Genomic DNA, 22,144 nt, shown 5'->3' on the forward strand with positions numbered 1-22,144 from the left:
AAAGGGGTCTGGAATGCAGAGGTGGAACGGGACGTAGCCTTTAACATTAAAAGCTGGTTAAATGACTTTGGAGCTATCTATAATCGTCTTGTAGAGTGCTATCTCCTTCCTTCCCTTTCTCTTTGTTCTCAACTTGCTGACCTCACTCAGTTTCTTTCGATCAGCTTTGTAATCCTACTGCCCCATTTCTACCACCCCAAAGCATGTTGGGTCAAATCATTTTCATTTGACTTAATGTTCCAAAGAAAAATATGGTGGATGTTTCTTTAAATTACCTCAGATCAAATTGCTTAAAAGAGTTTGCTAACTGAATAAAGAAAAAAATCAATTTAGATATACTGAACCCTTAGAGAAGCACTATAGCTAAGGGCTTTCAGAGGTTTGCTATCTCATTTGATCTTTTTTAAAAATAACAGCTTTATTGAGATATAATTCATATACCACAAAATTCACCTAAAATACACAATTCAATGATTTCTAGCATAGTCATACAATTGTGCAACCAGCACCACAATCGATTTTAGAACATTTTCATCAACCACCCCAAAAGAAATCCCATACCCAATAGCTATCACTTCCCATTTTCCCTCAATCTCCTCAGCCTAAGGCATCCACTAATCTACTCTTTGTCTATATGGATTTGCCTACTCTGGACATTTCACATAAATGAACTCATACAATATGTGGTCTTTTGTGACTAGCTTCTTTCACTTAGCATAATATTTTCAAGATTCATTCATGTTGTAACATGTGTCAAAACTTTATTCCTTTTTGTGAATGGATAGTATTTCATTGTATGGATATGCCTCATTTTGTTTAATCAGTTGATAAACATCTGGTTTGTTTCCATTCTATTGTCTCTTATGAATAACGCTGCTATGAACATTGGTGTACAAGGTTTTGTGTGGACCTCATTTGATTTTTACAGTAACTCCCTAAGGTACATATTCTATAGACCCCATTCTTTAGATAACAAAAATCTTTTCAGGACGGTTGACAGCGATTTTGAACATAGGTGTTGGATTCGTAAATGGATGCTTTCTCCAATCTGTGTTCAGAGTTGAAATAATTGCTTTGATAGAGACTGGTATGAATATGCCTGTAGGGAGTACCAACCTTAAAAATAAAATTGTTATTTTACCAGCAATACAGGCGTATTCAGGAATAATAGAAAGTCCACTGAAGGACAGCAAGAGTTCAGGGTGGTGATAGCTGCTCATTGGCTGCGTTGTTGCTGAGTAAGAAGAAAATCTTCCTCTTGTTGGGGTAGTAAAGTAGCATCTTCCTGATGGGAACCCCTTAGCTTCCTCTCGGAGTCTGCAAGGTGCAGTGATTTGTGTCTGAGCTCGTCTCCTTCGAGGCTTCCCAACTTCATTATAAATGAGGTTTCCTTTATTCGTTTTCACAGAAATAATTGTAAATGTGAAGTTGATTTTCAGTTGTGATATTTCAGCCCTCTCCCCATCGGCTCCCTTCCCTCTTTACCGTATTCTTTCCTAGTTTTCACTTCTCTTTCAGGTATCAGTTCTCCTCCCCTGTAGTAGGGGCAGTATTCACGCTTTTGTGTGCAATGGAATATTGTTTGACTTTGATTTTTGCATTTGTGAGTTATCTCCATTAAGACGAAAGTTCCTCCGCCAGTAGCGTGCACAGAGGTTGGTACTTGAGGTAGTGGACAAGCGCGCGAGGGCGGGGTGGGGGGGAGGGAGGAATGTTCCTGGAAAAGCTCTTTTTCTTGCCCTTTCCCAGGGTTTCATGGATGAAGGCAACCCACGTGAAGGGTTGGGGCTGCGCGGGAACTGCAACTTGCGCACGGCTCCTCGGCAGCCGGGCTAGGCACACGGTTGTTCGAGTAACAACCAACACAGGCGGGTGGCGCCCCGGGAGTCTCAAGGAGGAGCGCGCAAACACAGGGACGCGGGGGCACACGCTCGGCCCTGACGTATGACGGACCCCCGCCCCTCAGCGCCTTTGGGACAGGGCGCAATTCCGAACCCGCCTCCCTCGGTGTAGCCCGTGGAACCCACGAATCAGAGAGACCGACACATCGCCCGGCCGGGCGCCAGGCAGCCAATCGCCGTACGCGTGTGATTCCGCGCCCGCCTGGGAAGCTGGCAGCAGTCGCTGAGTCGGCGACAGCGGGAGTCGCTGCTGAGGCGGCTGCGGGCGTGGGTTGCGTCGGCGCTGCTCCGCGTGGCCAGGCTGGGCTGGCAGCTGCTGGCGCCTGGCGGTGAGGGCGGGCTCCTGGGACGAGCAGAATGGCCCCCACCTAGGGCGGTGGGAGAGGTGGCTGAGCCCAGGATGCTGGGGAGGCGGCGCGGCAGCTCCTCACTCATCCCAGGTAAGAGGGGAGCCGCGCTTGCCGCGGCTCGGCTTGGAACACCAGCTGGCTCCGCTGTCCGTCCGCCGCCGTCCACCTGGCTTCGAGCCCCAGCAGGCTCCATCCTGGCATCCCTTGGTCCCATGTCGCCTCCTGCTGGCATTTCTCCCGGTCCGCCCCGGGCCAGTAGTCCAGCCCCGCCCCCCAAGCGCGGACCTCCACGTTGTGGCATGGTCGGCTGCTGCATGCACCCCCACTTCCCCGAGCGTCAGCGTTTCCGGGTCTCTGGCTTCGCTAGGGTCTGCCTCCCGCCCCTTACCCGCCTCTTTTCTTCTTTTTCGCGGCGCTGACACCGCGTCCCAGCCCCTGCAGTCTTTTCGGGCGCCTTCCGGGGAGTAAACCCCAACCCTCCGGGATCGGATTTTTGTCCTCACCTCTACCTGGGCTTCGCTTCCGCAGGCTTACTACTATCGCTGCCCCTTATACCATGTACTCTACATTTCATCCTCCTACCCCCACGTTCCCTGAGTCTTGCCCATTTGCTCCCAGATGCCTTCCTTTTCCAACTCACCTCTTCTCCCTTCGCTTTAATCGACCACAGTCCCTAACACTTCTTCCTTTCTTGTACACCTAACCCTTCAGACACTTTCTCTCCTGTATGCCAGACCTATAGTTTTGACATCTTAATTCGTCTTTAACATGTAAAGTGCCTTGCCATGAGTGTGGCACACAGTAGGCCTGGCACATGGTGGATGTTCACACGTTAGTCTTTTAGACCTCCTTCCAGAGGAGGTCTGGTATCCAAAGTGGTGTGTAAAATGGCAGGACGAATTAGTAACTTCAAGTGTGATAAAGAGATTAGATTGTCAGTTATTTATTCACTGCATTTATACAGAGGACTGAATAAATCTTTGTGTTATGTATTTTATGTTTTACCATATTTTATATGTATTGTTTTATATTAATTGGCTTTGTAAAGGAGCCTTAGCTTTGCAATTTAATTACCCCCTTTTTCCCCTCTCCCCATCCACGTTTACTGAACCTTTTTTTTTAAGGGGAAGAGCCGGAACCTACTATGAGCATTGTATGTAAGAAGTGTTTAATGTGTTTATCTCTCAGCTGGATAGTCCAGTCCTGCAGTGAATTTTCATCCTTTAGGAGTCTGGTGGAATCAAGTTTGGATTTCTTAGAATCAACTGAAGGGAACAAAAAATGCTTAGGAGGGACAGTTCTGACATCCTCTAAGAGTAATCACCATCCCCCCTCCCTCCACTTCAACACCCACACTTTCTGGCTATCAGAGGAAATAGCTACAGTCCATTTTTCCAAAGAGTAATATAAATTTGGCTTTTAAAAATAATAAAAGCAATGTTATTGGCTTCAAGCTATTCTTGCCACATTCATTATGATGGTCTCCAAGCCGGGATGAATCAAACAGTTGGCTTTTTTCTGCTCCTGGGATCTCCAGAGCAGGCTGGAGAAAATCATGTAACTGAACTGTTGCTGTTCTAAACTTCTGGATGGCAAATTTACTCTCACATGCTTTGACTTACTCTGGTTCCTCTTACGCACTAAAACCTAAATGGTTGCTTATAGATATTTACCATTCTTCTCTAACTCTGTCCTACTCAACTTTTCTCCATTGCTTATTTTGCTTCCTACTTCACAGAAGAAATCGGGCATCAGCCCTGAACTCTTAAGGGTCTGTCATTTTTCTCTATTCCTGTTCCTATCTGATTTCTGGTCTTTTTTCAGAGGAACAGTGGTCCTCATTTCTGAGGTTAACATCTGATCTCCCTCTACATTCTAACTTTTTTCTCAGCTTTGCATACGCACTCAGGTTTCTACCATCCAAAACAAACAAAAAAACCTTCCCTGGTACTTCATTTTTTTCCCCTGGATTAATGTGGTGTTCCTTAGGGTTTTACTTTTGGTTCTTTTCTCTATTCACTCTAATTTCCTTTCTAATTACACTTCCTTTCATGGCTTCAAATAGCACCTTTATATTTATGGTTTTCAAAGATGTGTATCCAGTCCCCATTTTTCTTGAACTTTAGGTCTTAGGCGTTCCTTATTTTCATCTGCTAAGTGGATAAATATAGTTGGATACTTGGTACTTCAAGCTTAGTTATTTTTTCCTTTCCCTTCCCTCAGTCATAGCCCCCTCAAGCATATATACTAACACTCCTATTTTAAGGTCTTCACTCTGGAAACCTTAGAATCTTCTCTCCTGACATTAAGTCCATCATAGATCCTATTGTTTATACCTGAAATTCTTTTCTTTCTCTCCTCAGAAGATTGGCTGAGGCCTTGGCCATGTTTTGCCTGAACAGAGTCAGAGTCAGTCATTTTTAACCTAGGCATTACTTTAAAACCACCTTGGGAGAGTTTAAAGAGTAAGGATGAGGGGCTCAAGTCATCAGCAGAGATTCTGAATCAGTTGGTCTAGTGTCAGGCCAGACCCTATCATTTAAAAAATGCTTCCCATGTGACGGTAATATGCAGCTAGGGCTGAGAGCTTGGTTGAAAGCACAAAGAGGAAGTGGTAAAACTCTAAGGAATTATAATATTTAACTCATCCTTTAAAAATCAAAGTAAATGTCACTTTTGTTGGCATGGTTAGTTGCCTACTTTCCTGGTACTTTGTATGTGTACCTTATTAAAGTACATGTACCTATTAAAGTATTTATCACATTTTATTTATATTATTTCTCATGGGTCCATTTTTCTTAAGATTAAGAGTTAGAGGTCAGGGACCATGCCTAAAGGTAAACTACTGTTTCTTCGACACTACACACAACAGTTCTGACACCAGATGTGTGGATTTTCCCCTCACATTAAGCAGTTCTCCAACTCTTCAGACACCAACTGGGTTTCCTACAATTTAACTCAATTATGACATTAACTACCTAGAGTGAGTACAGACCTCACAGATCAAGGAACTCAGGCTCACAGAACTCAGAAAAGCTCTTTACTTATCATTACCCATTTATTATAAAGACTATAACTCAGTAACAGCCAAATGGAAGAGATGCAGAGGACAAGATATGTAGAAGGGGCCTGGAGCTTCCAGGCCTTCTCTGGGCGTGCCACCCTCCCAGCATCTAAATTTGTTCACCATCCTGGAAGCACTCCAAACCCTTAGGGTTTTTATAAAAGCTTTATTACACAGGCCTAATTGATTAAATCATTGACCACTGGTAATTGACTTAATCTACAGCCCCTTTGTCCTTCTCTGAGGTCAGGGGTTGGTTTCTTTGCCATCCAGCCCCCTTCCTCCAAGATACGGTTTAAAGGAGCTTATTTTTAACAAGACACTTCTCCCATCCCTATCAAGAAATCCCAAGGGTTATAGGAGCTCTGTACATCAGGAATGAAGACCTAATATATATTCTATAATTTTTATTATATCACAATATCACAATGCTTTATCTTTTTGTCACAGCCATGCACAGTACTTAGTATATTTTAGAAACTGAATAAAAATTGGTTGAATTAATCAGTTTGGTAAATAATGTAAAACATCTTGAATTCATGTTTTTGGAAGGTGACCAGCTGTTTCTTGGGTAGCTGCTTAATAGTTCACTCATATTTTCATGGTTGGTCTTGCCTCTTGAGTGTTTAACCCATTTACATTTAATATAATTACCAGTACATTAGGATTCGCATTTGCCATTTTGTTATTTGTTTTCTATATGTCTTTATGTTTTCTTAGTTTATTCCTCCATTATTGCCTTCTTTTGTAATAGACGTTTCCTAGTATATATTTTAATTAGCTTATTTCTTTTATCATGACTTTTCTTTATTTTCCTGGTGATTACAATTAATATCTTAAAATAATTTACTTCAGATTAATGCCAACTTAATTTCAATAGTATGCAGAAACTTTATTTTAATAGAATTCTGTTCATTTCCCCTTCTTTTTGTAAATCAAATTATGTATTTTATGTTAAAAATCCACTGACAGTTTTAAAATTATTGCTTAATGCAATTGTCTTTTAATTCAGATAGAAACAAAAGAGTTACAAAGAAAAATGTTTATACCATCTTTTGTTTTTATCTATGTAGTTATCTTTATTGGTGCTGTTTATTTCTTTATGTAGATTTTGTATACTGACCAGTGTCTTTTCATTTTCATGTCTTAAGGACCCCCTTTGTTCTTGTACAACATCTCTTCCAGTGATGAATTTTCTCAGTTTTGTTAACTAGGGATGTCTTAATTTGTCTTTCATTTAAAATATTATTTTTTAATTTTATTTTTTCAACCACAGTTGTCATTCAGTATTATTTTCTATTAGTTTCAAATGTACAGTACAGTGGTTGGACATTTGTATAATTTCAGAAGTGATCCCCGATTAGTCTAGTACCCACCTGGCACCATAGTAGTTATTACAGTATTGACTGTATTCCCTATGTTGCACTTTACATCCCTGTGACTATTTGTAACTATCAATTGTACTTCTTATTCCCTTAAATTTTTTCAACCAGCTTCCCAATTCCCCACTCCCATCTGGCAGCCATCAGTTTCTTCTCTGTATCTATGAGGCTGTTTTTGTTTTGTTTATTCATTTATTTTATTCTTTAGATTCCACATATAAGTGAAATCATATGGTATTTGTCTTTCTTTGTCAGACTTATTTCTCTTAGCGTAATACTCTCTAGGTCCATCCATGATGTTGCAAATGGTAAGATTTCATTCTTTTGTACAGCCAAGTAATATTCCACTGTATTTATGTACCACATCTTCCTTATCCATTTGTCCATGGATGGACAGTTAGGTTGCTTTCACATCTTGGCTACTACTCGTATTGCTGCAGCGAACATAGGGATGCATATATCTTCAAATTAGTGCTTTGGATTTCTTCAGATAAATTCCAAGAAGTGGAATTGCCGAGTCATATTTTTAATTTTTTAAGTAAACTACATACTGTTTTCCATAGCGACTGCACCAGTTTGTAGTCTCACCAACAATGCACCAGGGTTCTTTTTTCTCCACATCCTCGCCAACACGTGGTGTTTGTTGATTTATTGATGACAGCCATTCTGATGGGTGTGAGGTGATTTCTCATTGTGGTTTTAATTTGTATTTCTCTGATAATTCGTGACATTGAGCATCTTTTAATATGTCCATTGGCCACCTGTACATCCTCTTTGGAGAAATGTCTATCCATTTTTTAATTGGATTTTTTTGGGGGGTGTTGTATGAGTTCTTTATAAGTTTTGGATATTAACTCCTTATCAGATGTATCTGGCAGATTTCTTCTCCCATTCAGTAGGTCACCTTTTCGTTTTGTTGATGGTTTCCTTTGCTGTGCAAAAACGTTTTAGTTTGATGTAGTCCTATTCGTTTATTTTTTCTTTTGTTTCCCTTGCCTGAGAAGATATATCAAGGAAAATGTGACTAAGAGCGATGCTAAAGAGTTTCCTGCCCATGTTTTCTAGGAGTTTTATGGTTTGGGGTTCTGTATTTAAGTATTTAATCCATTTTGAGTCTATTCTTATATCTGGTGTAAGAAGGTGGTCCAGTTTTGTTTTTTTTTTTGTATGTATCTGTCCAGTTTTCCCAACACCACTTATTGAATAGACTGTCTTTACCCCATTGTATATTCTTGCCTCCTTTATCATAGGTTAATTGACTATATAAGTGTGGGTTTATTTCTGGGCTCTCTGTTCTATACCACTGATCTATGTGTCTGTTTTTATGCCAATACCATGCTGTTTTGATTACTCTAGCCTTGAAGTACAGTTTGATATCAGGTAACGCAATACCTCCAACTTTGTTCTTTCTCAGTATTGCTTTGGCTCTTTGGGAGTGTTTCGGAGTTACATATAAATTTTAGGATCATTTGCTCTAGTTCTGTGAAAAACGCCGTTAGTACTTTGATAGGAATTGCATTGAATCTATAGAATGCTTTGGGTGGTATGGACATTTTAACAATGTTAATTCTTCCTGTCCATGGGCAGGGTATATGCTTCCATTTATTTGTATTGTCTTCATTTTTTTGTTCAGTGCCTTATAATTTTCTGAGTACAGATCTTTTACGTTCTGGTTTAAATTTATTCCTTGATACAATTGTAAATGATGTTGTTTTCTTAATTTCTCATTCTGACAGTTCATTATTGGTATATAAAAATTCATCTGATTTCTGAATATTAATTTTATATCCTGTGACTTTATTGAATTCATTTACTAGTTCCAGCAGTTTTTTGGTGGAATCTTTAGTGTTCTCTGTATATAGTATTACGCCATCTGCAAATAATGACAGTTTTACGTCTTCCTTTCCAATTTGGATGCCTTTTATTTCTTTTTCTTGTCTGCTGTGACTGGGACTTGTGATACAATGTTGAATAAAAGAGGTGAAAGTGGACATCCTTGTTTTGTTTCTGATGTTAAAGAGAAGACTTTTAGCTTTTTACTGTTGAGTATGATGTTAGTTATGAGTTTGTCCTATACAGCCTTTGTTATGTTGAGGTATGTTCTCTCTGTTTCCACTTAGCTGAGAGTTTTTATCATATATGGGTGCTGGATTTTGTCAGATGCTTTTTTTGCACCTATGACCATATGATTTTTATCCTTCATTTTGTTTTTGTGGTGTGTCACATTAATTGATTTGTGGATATAGAACCAACCATGCATTCCAGGAGTAAATCCCATTTGATCATAGTACATGATCTTTTAAATGTGTTGCTGAAATCAGTTTGCTATTATATTACTGAGGAATTTTGCATCTGTGTTCATCATGGAAACTGGCTTACAATTTTCTTTTTTTGTAGTGTCTTTGTCAGGTTTTGGTATCAGAGTAATGCCAGCCTTGTAAAATGAGTTTCAGAGCCTTTTCTCTTCAATTTTTGGAATGGTTTGAGAAGGATAGGTGTTCATTCTTTTTGCAATGTTTGGTAAAGTTCATCTGTGAAGCCATCTGGTTCAGGCCTTTTGTTTGCTGGTAGTTTTTTGATTACTGATTTGATTTCGTTAGTAGTTATCAGTCTCTTCAGATATTCAGTTTTTTCCAGATTCAACCTCGGAAGATTATCTATTTCTAGGAATGTATTCGTTTCTTCCAGGATGTCCAATTTGTTGGCATTTAGTTGTAGTATTTCCTTATAATCCTTTCTATTTCTGTGGTGCGAGTTGTCACTTCTTTCTCATTTTTATTAATTTGTTTTGTATCACTTTTTTTCTCTCATGTAATAGTATTAATATGTTTCTTGGATTTTAGTGCATCAACATAGGCCCTTCCTGTGTAGTATATTCTTTTTCTGCATTTACACAGCTTTTAGTTTAATGAAATAGTGTCAAATTGGCATATCTTTTTACTTTCTCATTCAAAAGCCCTCTATTCCTCTGGTTCTGATAGAAATCTGAAATTCAGAACAGGTGTTCTTACTTTAGAATTGTATTAACAACCTTAATTTATAAAAGCAATGTTATTTCCATGACTTGAATTTATGAAACTGGCAAAACTTAACTCCTATCATTCTGTCAGGAACCGAATCTTATGAGAGTCTATAAAATATGAAGATAACTTTAGTTAATTATATAAAAAATTCTTCGTTCGGACTTCTTCAAAACAAAAGAAACAAAAACAAAAGAAAAATAGAAACAAAAATTATAATTAATATTATTATCTCTCAGAAGTACTACTTGATTTTCTTATTATGCATTATTGTTGTTGTTGTTGCTTTGGCATACATGGTTAAATGCTGTCTTAGCTTTGTGGGCCTGATTCCCTTATTCTGAAATCCAAGCCTCATATCAGCAAATATTTCTTCAGCTTCTCTGGGGAAGGAAAACTTATGTCATTTCTATTTCCCTCTCTCTTTTGAGGTAAATGTCTTAACTTATTTCTCTTTTCTTTTTTTTTTTGATAATTTTTTATTTTTCAATTACAGTTGGCATACAATATTATATTAGTTTCAGGTGTACTATATAGTGATTAGACATTTATATAACTTATGAAATGATCACCCTGATAAATCTAGTACCGATCCAACACCATACAATTATTACAATATTATCAACTATATTCCTTGTGTACTTTACATACCCATGACTATTTTATAGCTACCGATTTGTACTTATTAATCTCCTCCTCTTTTTAACCCACCTTCTCCACGTCCCTCCCATCTGTCAGCTCTCAAAATATTCCCTGTATCTATGAGTTTGTTTCTGTTTATTTTGATCTTTAGATTCCACATTTTAAGTGAAATCACATGGCATTTGTTTTTCTCTGCCTGACTTACTCCACTTAGCACAATACTTTCTAGGTCCATCTATGTCGTTACAGGTGGCAAGATTTTATTCTTTTTTATGGCTGAATAATATTTCATTGTATATATGTATCACCTCTTCTTTATCCATTCATCCATTGATGGACATCCAGGTTGCCTCCATATCTTGACTATTGTAAATAATGCTGCAATGATCATATGGACTCACATATCCCTTTAAAGTAGTGTTTTGGATTTGTTCAGATAAATACTGAGAGGTGGGATTATTGGGTCCCTCTTTGTCTCATGTTTTAAAGTCTGTTTTGACTTTTTGTTTGTCTCCATTTTCATGAAATATTGTTTTCCATCTCTTTGCTTTCAGTCTGTGTGTCTTTTGATACAAAGTGGCTCTCTTGTAGTCAGCATATTTAAGGGTTTTGTTTTCATAACCATTCACTACCCTGTCTTTTGATTGGAGCATTTAATCCATTTATATCTAAAGTAATTGTTGATAGATATGTACTTATTGCCATCTTATCATATGTATTTTTTATCTTTTATCTTTTTCCTTCTTAAAGAAGAAGTCTCTTTAACATTTCTTGTAACACTGGGCTGGTGGTGATGAACTCCTTTAGCTTTTTCTTGTCTGAGAAATTCTTTACTGTCCTTTGATTTTATTATTATTATTATTATTATTTTAGATTTTTTCCATCTTTTTAAAAATATAATAGACAGTTAATCTCTTGTATTTACATTGTATAATTCAATGAGTTTTTTTCAATTATAGTTGGCATACAATGATATACCAGTTTCAGTTGTATAGCATAGTGATCAGAAATCCACATAACTCCAAAAGTGATCACCCCACTAAATCTAGTACCCTTCTTCCCCCTTACATATTTATTACATTATTAACCATCTTCCCCATGCTACACTCTACATCTCCATGTCTATTGTGCATCTATCCATTTGTACTTCTTAATCCCTTTGCCTTTTTTGTCCCTCCAACCGCCCCCATCTAGTATCCCTTTAAATATTCTCTGTATCCATGAGTTTATTTCCACTTTTGTTGTTGTTGTTGATTTTGTTCTTTAGATTCCTCATATAAGTGAAATCATGCGATATTTGTCTTTCTCTATCTGACCCATTTCATTCAACTCTAGATCTCTCAAGGCAATATCTTTTTTCATCCCCTTCCTTTTAGTCTATGTGTCTCTTTTAATCTGAAATGAGTCTCTTCTAGGCAACATATGTAGGAGTCTTGTTTTCTTATTTTTTCAATCACCCTATCTTTTGATTGGAGCACTTAATTCTTTTCCATTTGAGGTACTCGTGGATAGGAATGTAATTATCACCATTCTTTATTCCTGTTTTTGATACATGTTTTTTTCTTAAAGAAGTTCCTCCAGCATTTCCTATAATACTGGCTTGTTGAAGACAAATTCCTTTAGCTCATTTTTTGTCTGGGAAGCTCTTTATCTGTCCTTCAACTCTAAATGATAGCTTTTCTGGATAAAGTATTCTTGGTTGTAGATCCTGGGTTTTCATCATGTCGAATATTTTGTGCCAAGGCCTTCTGTCCTGCATAGTTTCTTTTGAGAAATCAGCTGCAAGTCGTATGGATGCTCCCTTGTAGGTAACTAACTGCTTTTCTCTTGCTGCTTTTAAGATTTTCTCTTTGTATTTAAACTTTGGCATTTTAAGTATGATGTGTCTTGGTGTGGGCCTCTTTGGGTTCCTGATTTTTAGGACTCTCTGAGCTTCCTGGGATCTTGTATATTTCCTCCACCAGGTTAGGGAAGTTTTCCATCATTATTTCTTAAAATAGCTTTTCTACATCTTGTTTTTATTGTTTTTTTTTTTTTTTTTCTGGTACCCCTATGACACAAATGTTTTTACACTTAATTTTGTCCTAAAGACTCCTTGAAGTGTTATTATATTCTTGGCTTCTTTTTTTTGTTGTTGTTCTGATTGGGTGACCTTGGCTTCCCCATCCTCTATATTGATGGTTCAATCTTCTTCTTTATTCACTCTATTGGTTCCCTCTAATATATTCTTCATCTCAGATAATGTGTTCTTCATCTCTGACTGGTTTCCTTTTATAATTTCCATTTCCATTTTTATGTTTTTAATTTCTTTGTTAAAGTTCTCACCGAGTTCATCTACATTTCCCCTAAGTTCATTGAGCATCTTTATAACCAGTGTTTTGAACTCTGCATCTGTTGGATTGCTTGATTCATTATTCCTGGATCTCTGCTCTGTTCTCATATGGTTTCTGCTTCTTTGTCTTCCCATTTTTGGTGCCTTTTGTGTCTGTTTCTATGTACTAAGCAAAGCTCCTAAGTCTCCTGGTCTTATTAGCATGGCTTTGTGTAGTAGGTGTTCAGTGGCAGAATCCTGAAAGGGGTTCATCTGCAGGCCAAGTCTCTGCTAAGCAAGGAGCACTGGCCTCACCAAGGAAACAACTGGATGTGGCTTGGGTGGGGCTGTGAGTCGGGGGAGGCGGAGTTTCAGGGAATCTTCTGGGTAGAGCAGCCTCTAATAGCCAGTTTGGTGACGTCTCAGCTATGGCAGCTCTGTGTCTGCACACTGGGAAGGGGAAGGGTCCGTCAGGTACCATGGATACTGCCGGCACTTCTGCCCGGGAGAGATCCTTGCCCCTGGCCCTTGCTCCGAAAACTCAGTGTCTCTTTTTAAGTCACTGGTTCCCCACCAATAGAGCTGACCTGGCACTGATGCTCAGAGTGAGCAGGTATGTCCCCACAAAAGTCTGCTCGCAGACACAGCCCCTTTAAGACATGTCTGTAGTTGCTGGCTACCGCTGCTGCAGCCTGTGTCCCACTCAGCGGCTCTGGACCAGGCAACGTCATGTCTTCCGCCCCATCCTATCTTCTGCTGTTGCAGGTTGGTAATTATTTCTCTCCCTAGTTGTAGTGCTTATGTTCGTCTAGATCCCAGGCTTTGCTTGCTGTTTGCTCCATGTTTCTGTCACAACTTTGATTTGGTCGCAAGAGGAATGAACAAAGCCTCTATCACCTACACAATTTTTTTCCCAGCTGATTAATCTCTTGCAGCTTTAAAGAGTTTCTCTTTGTAACCTTTGGCATTTAATTATGATGTGTCTTGGTGTGGGCCTCTTTGGGTTCATCTTGTGTGGGATTCTGCGCATCCTGGACTTGTATGTCTATTTTTGCCAGAGTAGGGAAGTTTTCTATTATTCTTCAAATGGGTTTCAGTTTCTTACTCTCTACTTCTCCTAGTATTTCTGTGATGTGAATGTTGTTACGCTTATGTTTCAGAGGCCCCTTAAGCTCTCTTTATTTTTTTGGATTCTTTTTTCTTTTTGCTGTTCTGATTGGGTGTTTTCTGCTACCTTGTCTCACAAATTGCTGATTCAGTCCTCTGCTTTATTTAATCTATTGTTGATTCCCTGTAATATATTCTTCATTTCAGTCATTGCATTCTTCTTTTTTTTTCTATTTCCATTTTTATGTTTTCTGATTCTTTGTTAAAGTTCTCACTGAATTCCCTTACACTGCTCCTAAGTTCATTGAACATCCTTATAACCAGTGTTTTGAACTCTAGGCTTTGGTGCCTGCCCAGTCTTCCATTTGGGTGTGTTGTCCTAGGATGTGGCCCTGGGTTGTCCTCTGGCTTGGTCTGAAGTCAGCCCTAGGATTCCCAGCACAGGGCGTTCTCGAGGGGCCCTGCCATAGGTCAAGTTCAGCCACAGCCTGTGCCCTGCCCAGGGCCACCTGGCATGAGCCACCAATTAATTCGTACATGGCTACCACTCATGCTGAGCTTGGAGGTGCCTTGAGAGGCTGAGTTGCAAACCAAGGCCAGCTGTTGTTAATTCCAGGCTTGGGGCTGCTCAGCAAGAGGTACAGGGCATGCTGAGGCCAGATGCTGCTTGTTTTTTTTTTTTTAACCTTTTTCAAACTCTCTGCAGTATGATCATGACAGGCCATTTGTATGGAAATGCCAGGGGAAGGTCGGCTTGGGTGGGCCTGAGAGTTGGGTGGGCCATGGTCTTAGGGAATCACCAGGGTGGGGTGACCAGTGTTAGCCAGATTGATGGAGACTCAGATTAGCAGCCGCCTGTGTCTGCATACTTGGTTGGGAAGATCCCAACAAAGGAACAGTGGCCTCCACCAGCACTTCTCTCTGGGGGAAAGTGGCCCCTCCAGTCCTCGCCCTAAGTCATATAATTCAGTTCCTCCCCATATATCCCTGGCACTCTTTGAGCCTCTGCCCCAGCACCACAGCCCAGAGCGAGTGAGTCTGTCAACGAGTAAGTCCATGCATGGGTTCTTGAAGAGGAATGTCAAGGATAGTGCCTGGGACCTCTGCAGCCCTCTGCCCCACCCAGTTACAGTCTGCCGATTTTCACATCCATATTTTGTGGAGACTTCTTTTCCCTGCCCTGGAACCCCAGCGTTGTATTGGGACCCCTTGCTCCTCTGGGAGGGACCTCCACAGCCGAAATATCGCTCCCAATTTTCAACCACCACATGCAAGTGTGGGATCATGTCTCTGTTCCTCCTACCAGTCTCAAAGTGGCCCCTTCTGTGTGTCCTTAGTTGTAGGACTTCTGTTCACCTAGACTTCAGGTGATTTTCAATGAAGATTGTTCTGTAGTTTAGTTGTAATTTCGATATGGTCATGAGAGGAAGCAAACACAATGTCTACCTACTCAGCCATCTTACCTATTCCGTTCACCTGTATGCTTGTTTTTATCCCAGAACTACATTGTCTTCACTATTGTAGCTTTGTAATAAGTTTTGAAATTGGGAATTAAGTCCTCCAACACTTCTTTTTCAAGATGGTTTTGGCCAGAGTGAGATATAGAATTAAATGACTCCTTAGAATAGGGATAGGGTTTGTTTGTTAAAATCTTTAAATAAGCCACATCCGATTGCATCGTCCATAAATTTCATATCCCTAACCCAGCCCACAAGACTTATGATCTTATCCCTGACCATCTTTCTAGTTTCATTGCTCACCCACTTTCCCTCTTGCTCACCGCCTTGCTGTGATCCTTAACCCTTTTCCCACTTAGAAAAAAAAAAAAAAACAGCTTGCTGCCAGTGTTAATTTAACATCACGCATAGGAATGCTATGTTTTCTAGAAGTTGACATTTTCAGCGATCGAGAATTACTATATTTTGTAAATGGAAATACCACTACTAAAAACAGAATGCTATAAATAGAATGATGCCATTTGTTTCTAAAGACTATCAATATACTAGAGCAATGCGAAAATAATAAAAGTGAAATATTTTGTGACAAGCTTTGGGAGTAAGGTTAGGGCTATAATCCGAGAGTTATCTTGAGGTAAATGCTGCAGCTGCAAGCGCTGCTGGTGAGTATTCTCGAGATAAAGAGGAAGTGGTTTAAAAGTTTTAAAATGCCTTCCTGTTGCAGGGCTTTTGCTTTTGCATTTGCGTAGAATGCTCCTCTCTTTACTCTTTACCTATTTCCTACTCAGTCTTCTCATCTTTACCTAGATGTCACTTTTAAAGAAAAGCTATTCCTATTATTTTTAAAATAATGGGTTTTTCCCCCCCGCTTAAAAAAGTAACACATGTTCACTATAACAAATTTGAAAGATAAGGAAGGGAGCTACGAGGAAACCGGAGGATAAGCATTTAATGTTATAGAGGCGTCTAATGCCAGGTTGTTATTTGTTCCTTTGGTCCTTATTTTATTTTTTTTCTGTTTGGAAGCCTGCAGAACTAGTTTCCTCACATTTGAAATCAAAGGATATTTGAAATATGAAATTACTAGGATGTGTCCAGATTGAGATTGCTGTCATTTGTTTTGCTTGAGAAGTTATATTAGACTGTAGAGTAGTGTCTTTTTTTCCAGTTCAAGAATGTTTCTTCTTTTGTAAAATAGTTGTCGTTTTTTCGAACAAAACATTGCCATTCTAAGGTTGAATCTCGAGTCTCCATTGTCAATATTACTCTTTTTCTCATCATTGTTTTCTTCCCTTTTTTAAGATGAATATTGATATAACATCTTAAGTGTGTCTTCTATATCATGGATACAGCTTTCTGCATAGATATTTCAATGCTATATTGTTACCAATGTTCTTAATGCTTTTTTTTTGTAGTCTATTAAGTTGATCTTTTAATCTTAACCTATTCTCACTTTGTGGTTCTTTGTTGCAGCTTTATATAATACAGTGCCGGGCACAATAATATGTGTTCAAATATGTGACTAAAGGAGTGATTATGTTAGAAAACAGAATCCAGATCTTGGTTGGTGTAGACTATCAAAATGTTTTTCTAGGAATGTATTCTTTAAAAAACTAACAGCTGTACTGAGGTGTAACTTATATATCATAAAACTTACCCACCGTAAGGGTACAATTCACTGCTTTTTTAATAGATGTTACAGTTTTGTAACTATCACAGAAGTCCAGGTTTAGAAAATTTTCATTACCGCAAAAAATCCCCTCATGCCTGTTTGCCATTAAATTCTTGCTTCCACCTTCTGCTTTCTGTCTCCTCAAATTTGCCTTGTGTGGACATTTCATATAAATGTATGTTGATGTAGCTGCTCAGATAAACACACACACACACACACACACACACACACACACACACACACACACACACACAATTTTTTTTAGTTTTAAGCATGGCTTTCTACTGGTTTCCCCGCATCTGTGTAGTTGAGGTCAGTGGTTATACTTAAACATCTTGAGCCAGTATATTTATTACTCCAAATTGAGTGAACTCCCTTTGGTCAAAAGCCACCAGTCCTCATAGTTTGTCTTGCCTTGCCCTGCCCTGCAGAACCTTTCTCTCTGCTGAGTGGGTAGATGGTGAATTAGAATGCCAGAGACTCTCACTGTTCTTACTCAGCATTTAGCAATTTTTCAAACATAAATGCTTCTCAGGTTGTATTCCTTTGGTGGAGTTCCAGAGGGCTGAAAGGGTTTGTTTATTAATTTCATCCCACTTTACAATTGGTTTTTGGGGAGAACTGCTTACCTTCTCACTAGCCCATAGCTAGACATCCTGCCTCTCAGAATGTATTCCTTTGGTCAATTCCTTAGGTGTACTTAGTATTAGTCAGTGTGTGTGTGTGTGTGTGTGTGTGTGTGTGTCTCATCTTCCATTTTTTTTTTAATATAAGAAAGAGAGTTTTTAAGAAATTGGTTCATGTGATTCTGGTGCTGGCAATTCTAAAATTCATAGAACAGTCTGGCAGGTAAGAGTTGATGTTAGCCTTGATTCTGAATTCTGCAGGGCAGCAGGCTGGATACTCAGGCAGGGTTTCTGTGCTGCAGTCATTAGGAGAATTCCTGTTCTTCAGGAAAACTGTCTTACTTTTATGGATTTCAGTAGTTGGATGAGGCCCACCTGTATTATGGATGGTAATCTGTTTTATTCAAAGTCTGTTGATTTGTTAATCATATCTAAAAAATACCTCCACAGCAATATATGGACTGGTGTTTGACCAAACTATCACACTTGCCCCCTGAGGATTCAGGGTAAATTTTTTGAGTCTAGGTGTAATCTGATTGCTGTCTGCTTCGTGAGATGTATCCTTGTTCTGGCTAAACTAGCAGTTCCGAAGTATGAATATTTTACATATATATATATATAGTATGTATGTTTTACATGTCTACATCTGTGGTCATAGTGTATCTTCAGCTCAGAATGCTCTGTGTATTCAGATCTTATCTGTCCTTCTTAAGGCAAGATCACAGACACACATGTACAATTTTCTTTGCATCCTGTATACCAACTCTCCTGAACTACTTCTAGTTACCTAATTATGCTGTGCTTTGTTATGCCATTATGCTTTTGCACACAAGTTCCTATTGCTTAGATTACCCATTTCTCTTATTTTTTTCATAAGGCTTTTTATAGCTTCCTCAGCTAGACCTATTTGTTTCTTTTCATTATACTTTTATTGTCATTGCATATCTGTCTGTCCATGAGACTTTGTTTCCTGAGAGCATCACTGCTGTCCTTTTCAAAGTTTATCCTCAGCAAATCCCAAGTACCAGGCCTGTAGTACCTAAATAAATAATTTGTGGGATGAAATAACTGAATATGTGTTAAAGATTTAGAAGTTTTATATTTATTCTCTAATTTCTTTTTATAGTAGAATGTGGAGAGAATGACTTCTTGGGGATAAAGCACATCTGAATACCAGAGATGAGCCATGGGTTAGACTCCAAATGTACTTGGACACACTAAATATTTGCTTGACTCACTAATAGAAATCGTTTTATTTAATTTTCCATTTTTTGCGTAACTTCAGAATTGTTATATTAAAAGCTGTTTCTGATTGAAAATGATTTATTTTTGTTTGTATTTGTGCATATTTGTTTTCTAAGAGTGCTTCATATTTTTTCTAGCTAAAATGTTCGTGGTAACTGATGACTAATTTGTAAAGAATCTTAATGTGATGATAAAATAACTTTTTCTTTTTCCTATTAGATGTTGATCATCTTTCTGAAGTAAAATCTCCATGGCCTGAACATTTTCTGGAAATTATTTTGAGCAAAATATCTGTTTAATAAAAAGGTAACCACATCAAGATGGTTGGAAAACTGAAGCAGAACTTACTATTGGCATGTCTGGTGATTAGTTCTGTGACTGTATTTTACTTGGGCCAACATGCCATGGAATGCCATCACCGAATTGAGGAACGTAGCCAGCCCTTCAAATTGGAGAGCACAAAGACCACTGTGCGAACTGGCCTGGACGTCAAAGCCAACAAAACCTTTGCCTATCACAAGGATATGCCTTTAATTTTTATTGGAGGTGTGCCTCGGAGTGGGACCACACTCATGAGGGCCATGTTAGATGCACATCCAGATATTCGCTGTGGAGAGGAAACCAGGGTCATTCCCCGAATCCTGGCCCTGAAGCAGATGTGGTCACGGTCTAGTAAAGAGAAAATACGCTTGGATGAGGCTGGTGTCACTGATGAAGTGCTGGATTCTGCCATGCAAGCTTTCTTACTAGAAATCATTGTTAAGCATGGGGAACTAGCCCCTTATTTATGTAATAAAGACCCTTTTGCCCTGAAATCCTTAACTTACCTTGCTAGGTTATTTCCCAATGCCAAATTTCTCTTGATGGTCCGAGATGGCCGAGCATCAGTACATTCAATGATTTCTCGAAAAGTTACTATAGCTGGGTTTGACCTGAACAGCTATAGGGACTGTTTGACCAAGTGGAATCGTGCCATAGAGACCATGTATAACCAGTGTATGGAGGTTGGCTATAAAAAATGCATGTTAGTTCACTATGAGCAACTTGTCTTACATCCTGAACGGTGGATGAGAACACTTTTAAAGTTCCTCCATATTCCGTGGAACCACTCAGTATTACACCATGAAGAGTTGATTGGGAAAGCTGGGGGCGTATCTCTGTCAAAGTGAGTAGATGTTATGTTTTTTATATTGACCCTATATTTAGCTAATAATGATGTGTGTGTGTGTGTATATATGTATATGTATATGTTTATGTGTATATATGTGTGTATATGTATATACATACACACATATATATACACATATATAAACTATAGACCTTTTCTGGAAAATATATAGCTTCTTCAGTGAGTTTTTAAAAAATTCTCTAGCCAGTTCATTATGAATTCTTTTATTTATTTAATTCATTTGTTTATTTATGAATTGTGGTTATTTTAATTTATTTAATAGAGGCAAACCCAATTTATAGCAGTGAAAGACCTTTTTCACAGACCTTGGGCTTTAATACCTATCATTGACTTTTAGTGGCTCTGATTTCTAATTTCTAGATATTTTTGTTAGTAAGGATAGTTGGCTTTTGTGTAGATTAAGGCTAACATGAGGAAAAGCATCTACCATGTTGGTGAGAAGCAATGAATTCCAAACATTTAGGAATTTTTAGTGATAGAGAAGAATAAAGATAAAATTACCTAACCCAGTCTCTTCATTTTAGAGGTAAGAAGACTGAGTCAGAAAGGTCAAAATGATTTACTCAAATTTAGATGCAAGGCCAAAACTAGAATCCATGCCTTGGTCTCAGTGGGTTTGTCCTTTTTTTCCATAGCATTTTATTACATATAGTGCTGCTTTTGTCATCTGCTGGATACATCTTTTGATTTTTACAACGGGCTAGGGAATCTCAGAAATTTAGAAACAATCCATCATCCATACAAGAAGTTCCGTAAGTTCAAATACTTCTAAAACCTTTCCATTTCCCGCCCCCTTTCTCATGAAATGATGACTAGAGTGCTCTGACTCAATCTGACAACCTGACTTGATGACTTAGATATATCTAGAATGAGAATGTAAAAATGGAGACTACTGTTAAAATTCAGGTAGCATCTCCTCATGAAGAGAAGTTGGTTATAATAATTTTTTTTAATTTTTTCCAGGAGCATGGAAGAGGGAATGCAGTTAGCATTAATATGATGTCTAAGTGGAGGCCCAGGGGAGGGAGGGAGCAATTGGGGGGATCGTTTTATGAACGTTACAGATGTCTAACCAATGTACTGTATACTTGAAACTAATTTAAATAAATAAATTTTAAAAAAAGTAATTTATACCCCTGATTTAAAACAAAAGAAAGAAAAAAGAAAAGAAAAAGTAATGTATTTCCCTTGTATATCCTGCTTGCTCCTTCTAAGGAATGTCTTCTTGATTTTTTTTCCCAGTGTATAGAACTTGTACAGTAAATATTGATTCATCATGTAGATAATTTGAACAGAACAGCTATCTTTTTGTACCTAGCTTTTGGTTATTGATTACAAATTATTAGGTATCCTCGTTCCAGTGACTCTAGGTTATTTTTATTGATTCAAAGAATTACAGCTTAGCTACTGTCATTACAGTTTTTTTTTTCCAGATAATAGACCATAACTAATTTCTAATCACCTGTATTCTTAGGTAAGCATTTCACTTTGTGTGCTTGTATGTTGACCCAGAGATTCTGAAGCTAGTTTCTTCTGTTAATATAAAATAATCCCGTTAGACCTTCCGGTCTTTCCACATAGGGATTAAAGAGATTTGTTCAAGTTAAGTTTTAGTGGAAACCAGGAGTTCATTTTGCATATATACTTACTATGTTTAAGGCAAACGTGAAGACTGAGGAAACACATAGAAATTTCGAATTAATGGATTTTAGAAGAGAAAGAGACTTTAGCATTTAGTATATGGAATAGACACCCAGTGATGTTCTATGCTTTGTCAAGAATCGCACATGGAAGAACCATGACTCGAACTTCTAATACTTATTCCAAGACTCTTGCCACTATGAGTTTTTAAAAATTAAGATATAACATATGTAGTAAATGCGCGTATATTCAATGTACAATTTGATGAATGTTTACATCTGTATACATTTTTGTAATCACCATCCATATCAAAATATAGAAAATTACCAGCACTCTTTTATGTTCCTTCATAGTCAATATTTTCCTCAACCCAGAAGTAAGCATAATCTAACCTCTATCACTGCTGCGATAGAGGTTAGATATAAAGTTCACAAACAATCAGTCTTGCTTGTTTTTTTTCACATAAATGCAATTATTTCTATTTATTATTTTGTGTCTGGCTGTTTTCATTTAACATGAAATTCACCTATAATATTG

General features: G+C 38.3%; 1 protein-coding gene across 2 annotated transcripts in view; it reads left to right on the plus strand.

The window, feature by feature from the left end:
• Positions 1–2,138: 2,138 nt before the first annotated feature.
• Positions 2,139–22,144, plus strand: part of TPST1 (tyrosylprotein sulfotransferase 1) — a 106,479-nt gene continuing 86,473 nt past the window's right edge. The window contains exons 1-2 of one of the 2 annotated variants that reach the window (XM_039848983.1): positions 2,139–2,341; positions 18,997–19,942. In XM_039848983.1, coding sequence (XP_039704917.1) covers positions 19,098–19,942 — 845 coding nt within the window. In that variant the 5' untranslated portion in view covers positions 2,139–2,341; positions 18,997–19,097. The remainder of the gene's footprint in view (positions 2,342–18,996; positions 19,943–22,144) is intronic. The other variant, XM_039848984.1, reaches the window with a different exon arrangement.

This window comes from Pteropus medius, unplaced genomic scaffold (assembly GCF_902729225.1).
Source record: "Pteropus medius unplaced genomic scaffold, Ma_sr-lr_union100, whole genome shotgun sequence".
In the NCBI taxonomy this organism is placed as follows: domain Eukaryota; kingdom Metazoa; phylum Chordata; class Mammalia; order Chiroptera; family Pteropodidae; genus Pteropus; species Pteropus medius.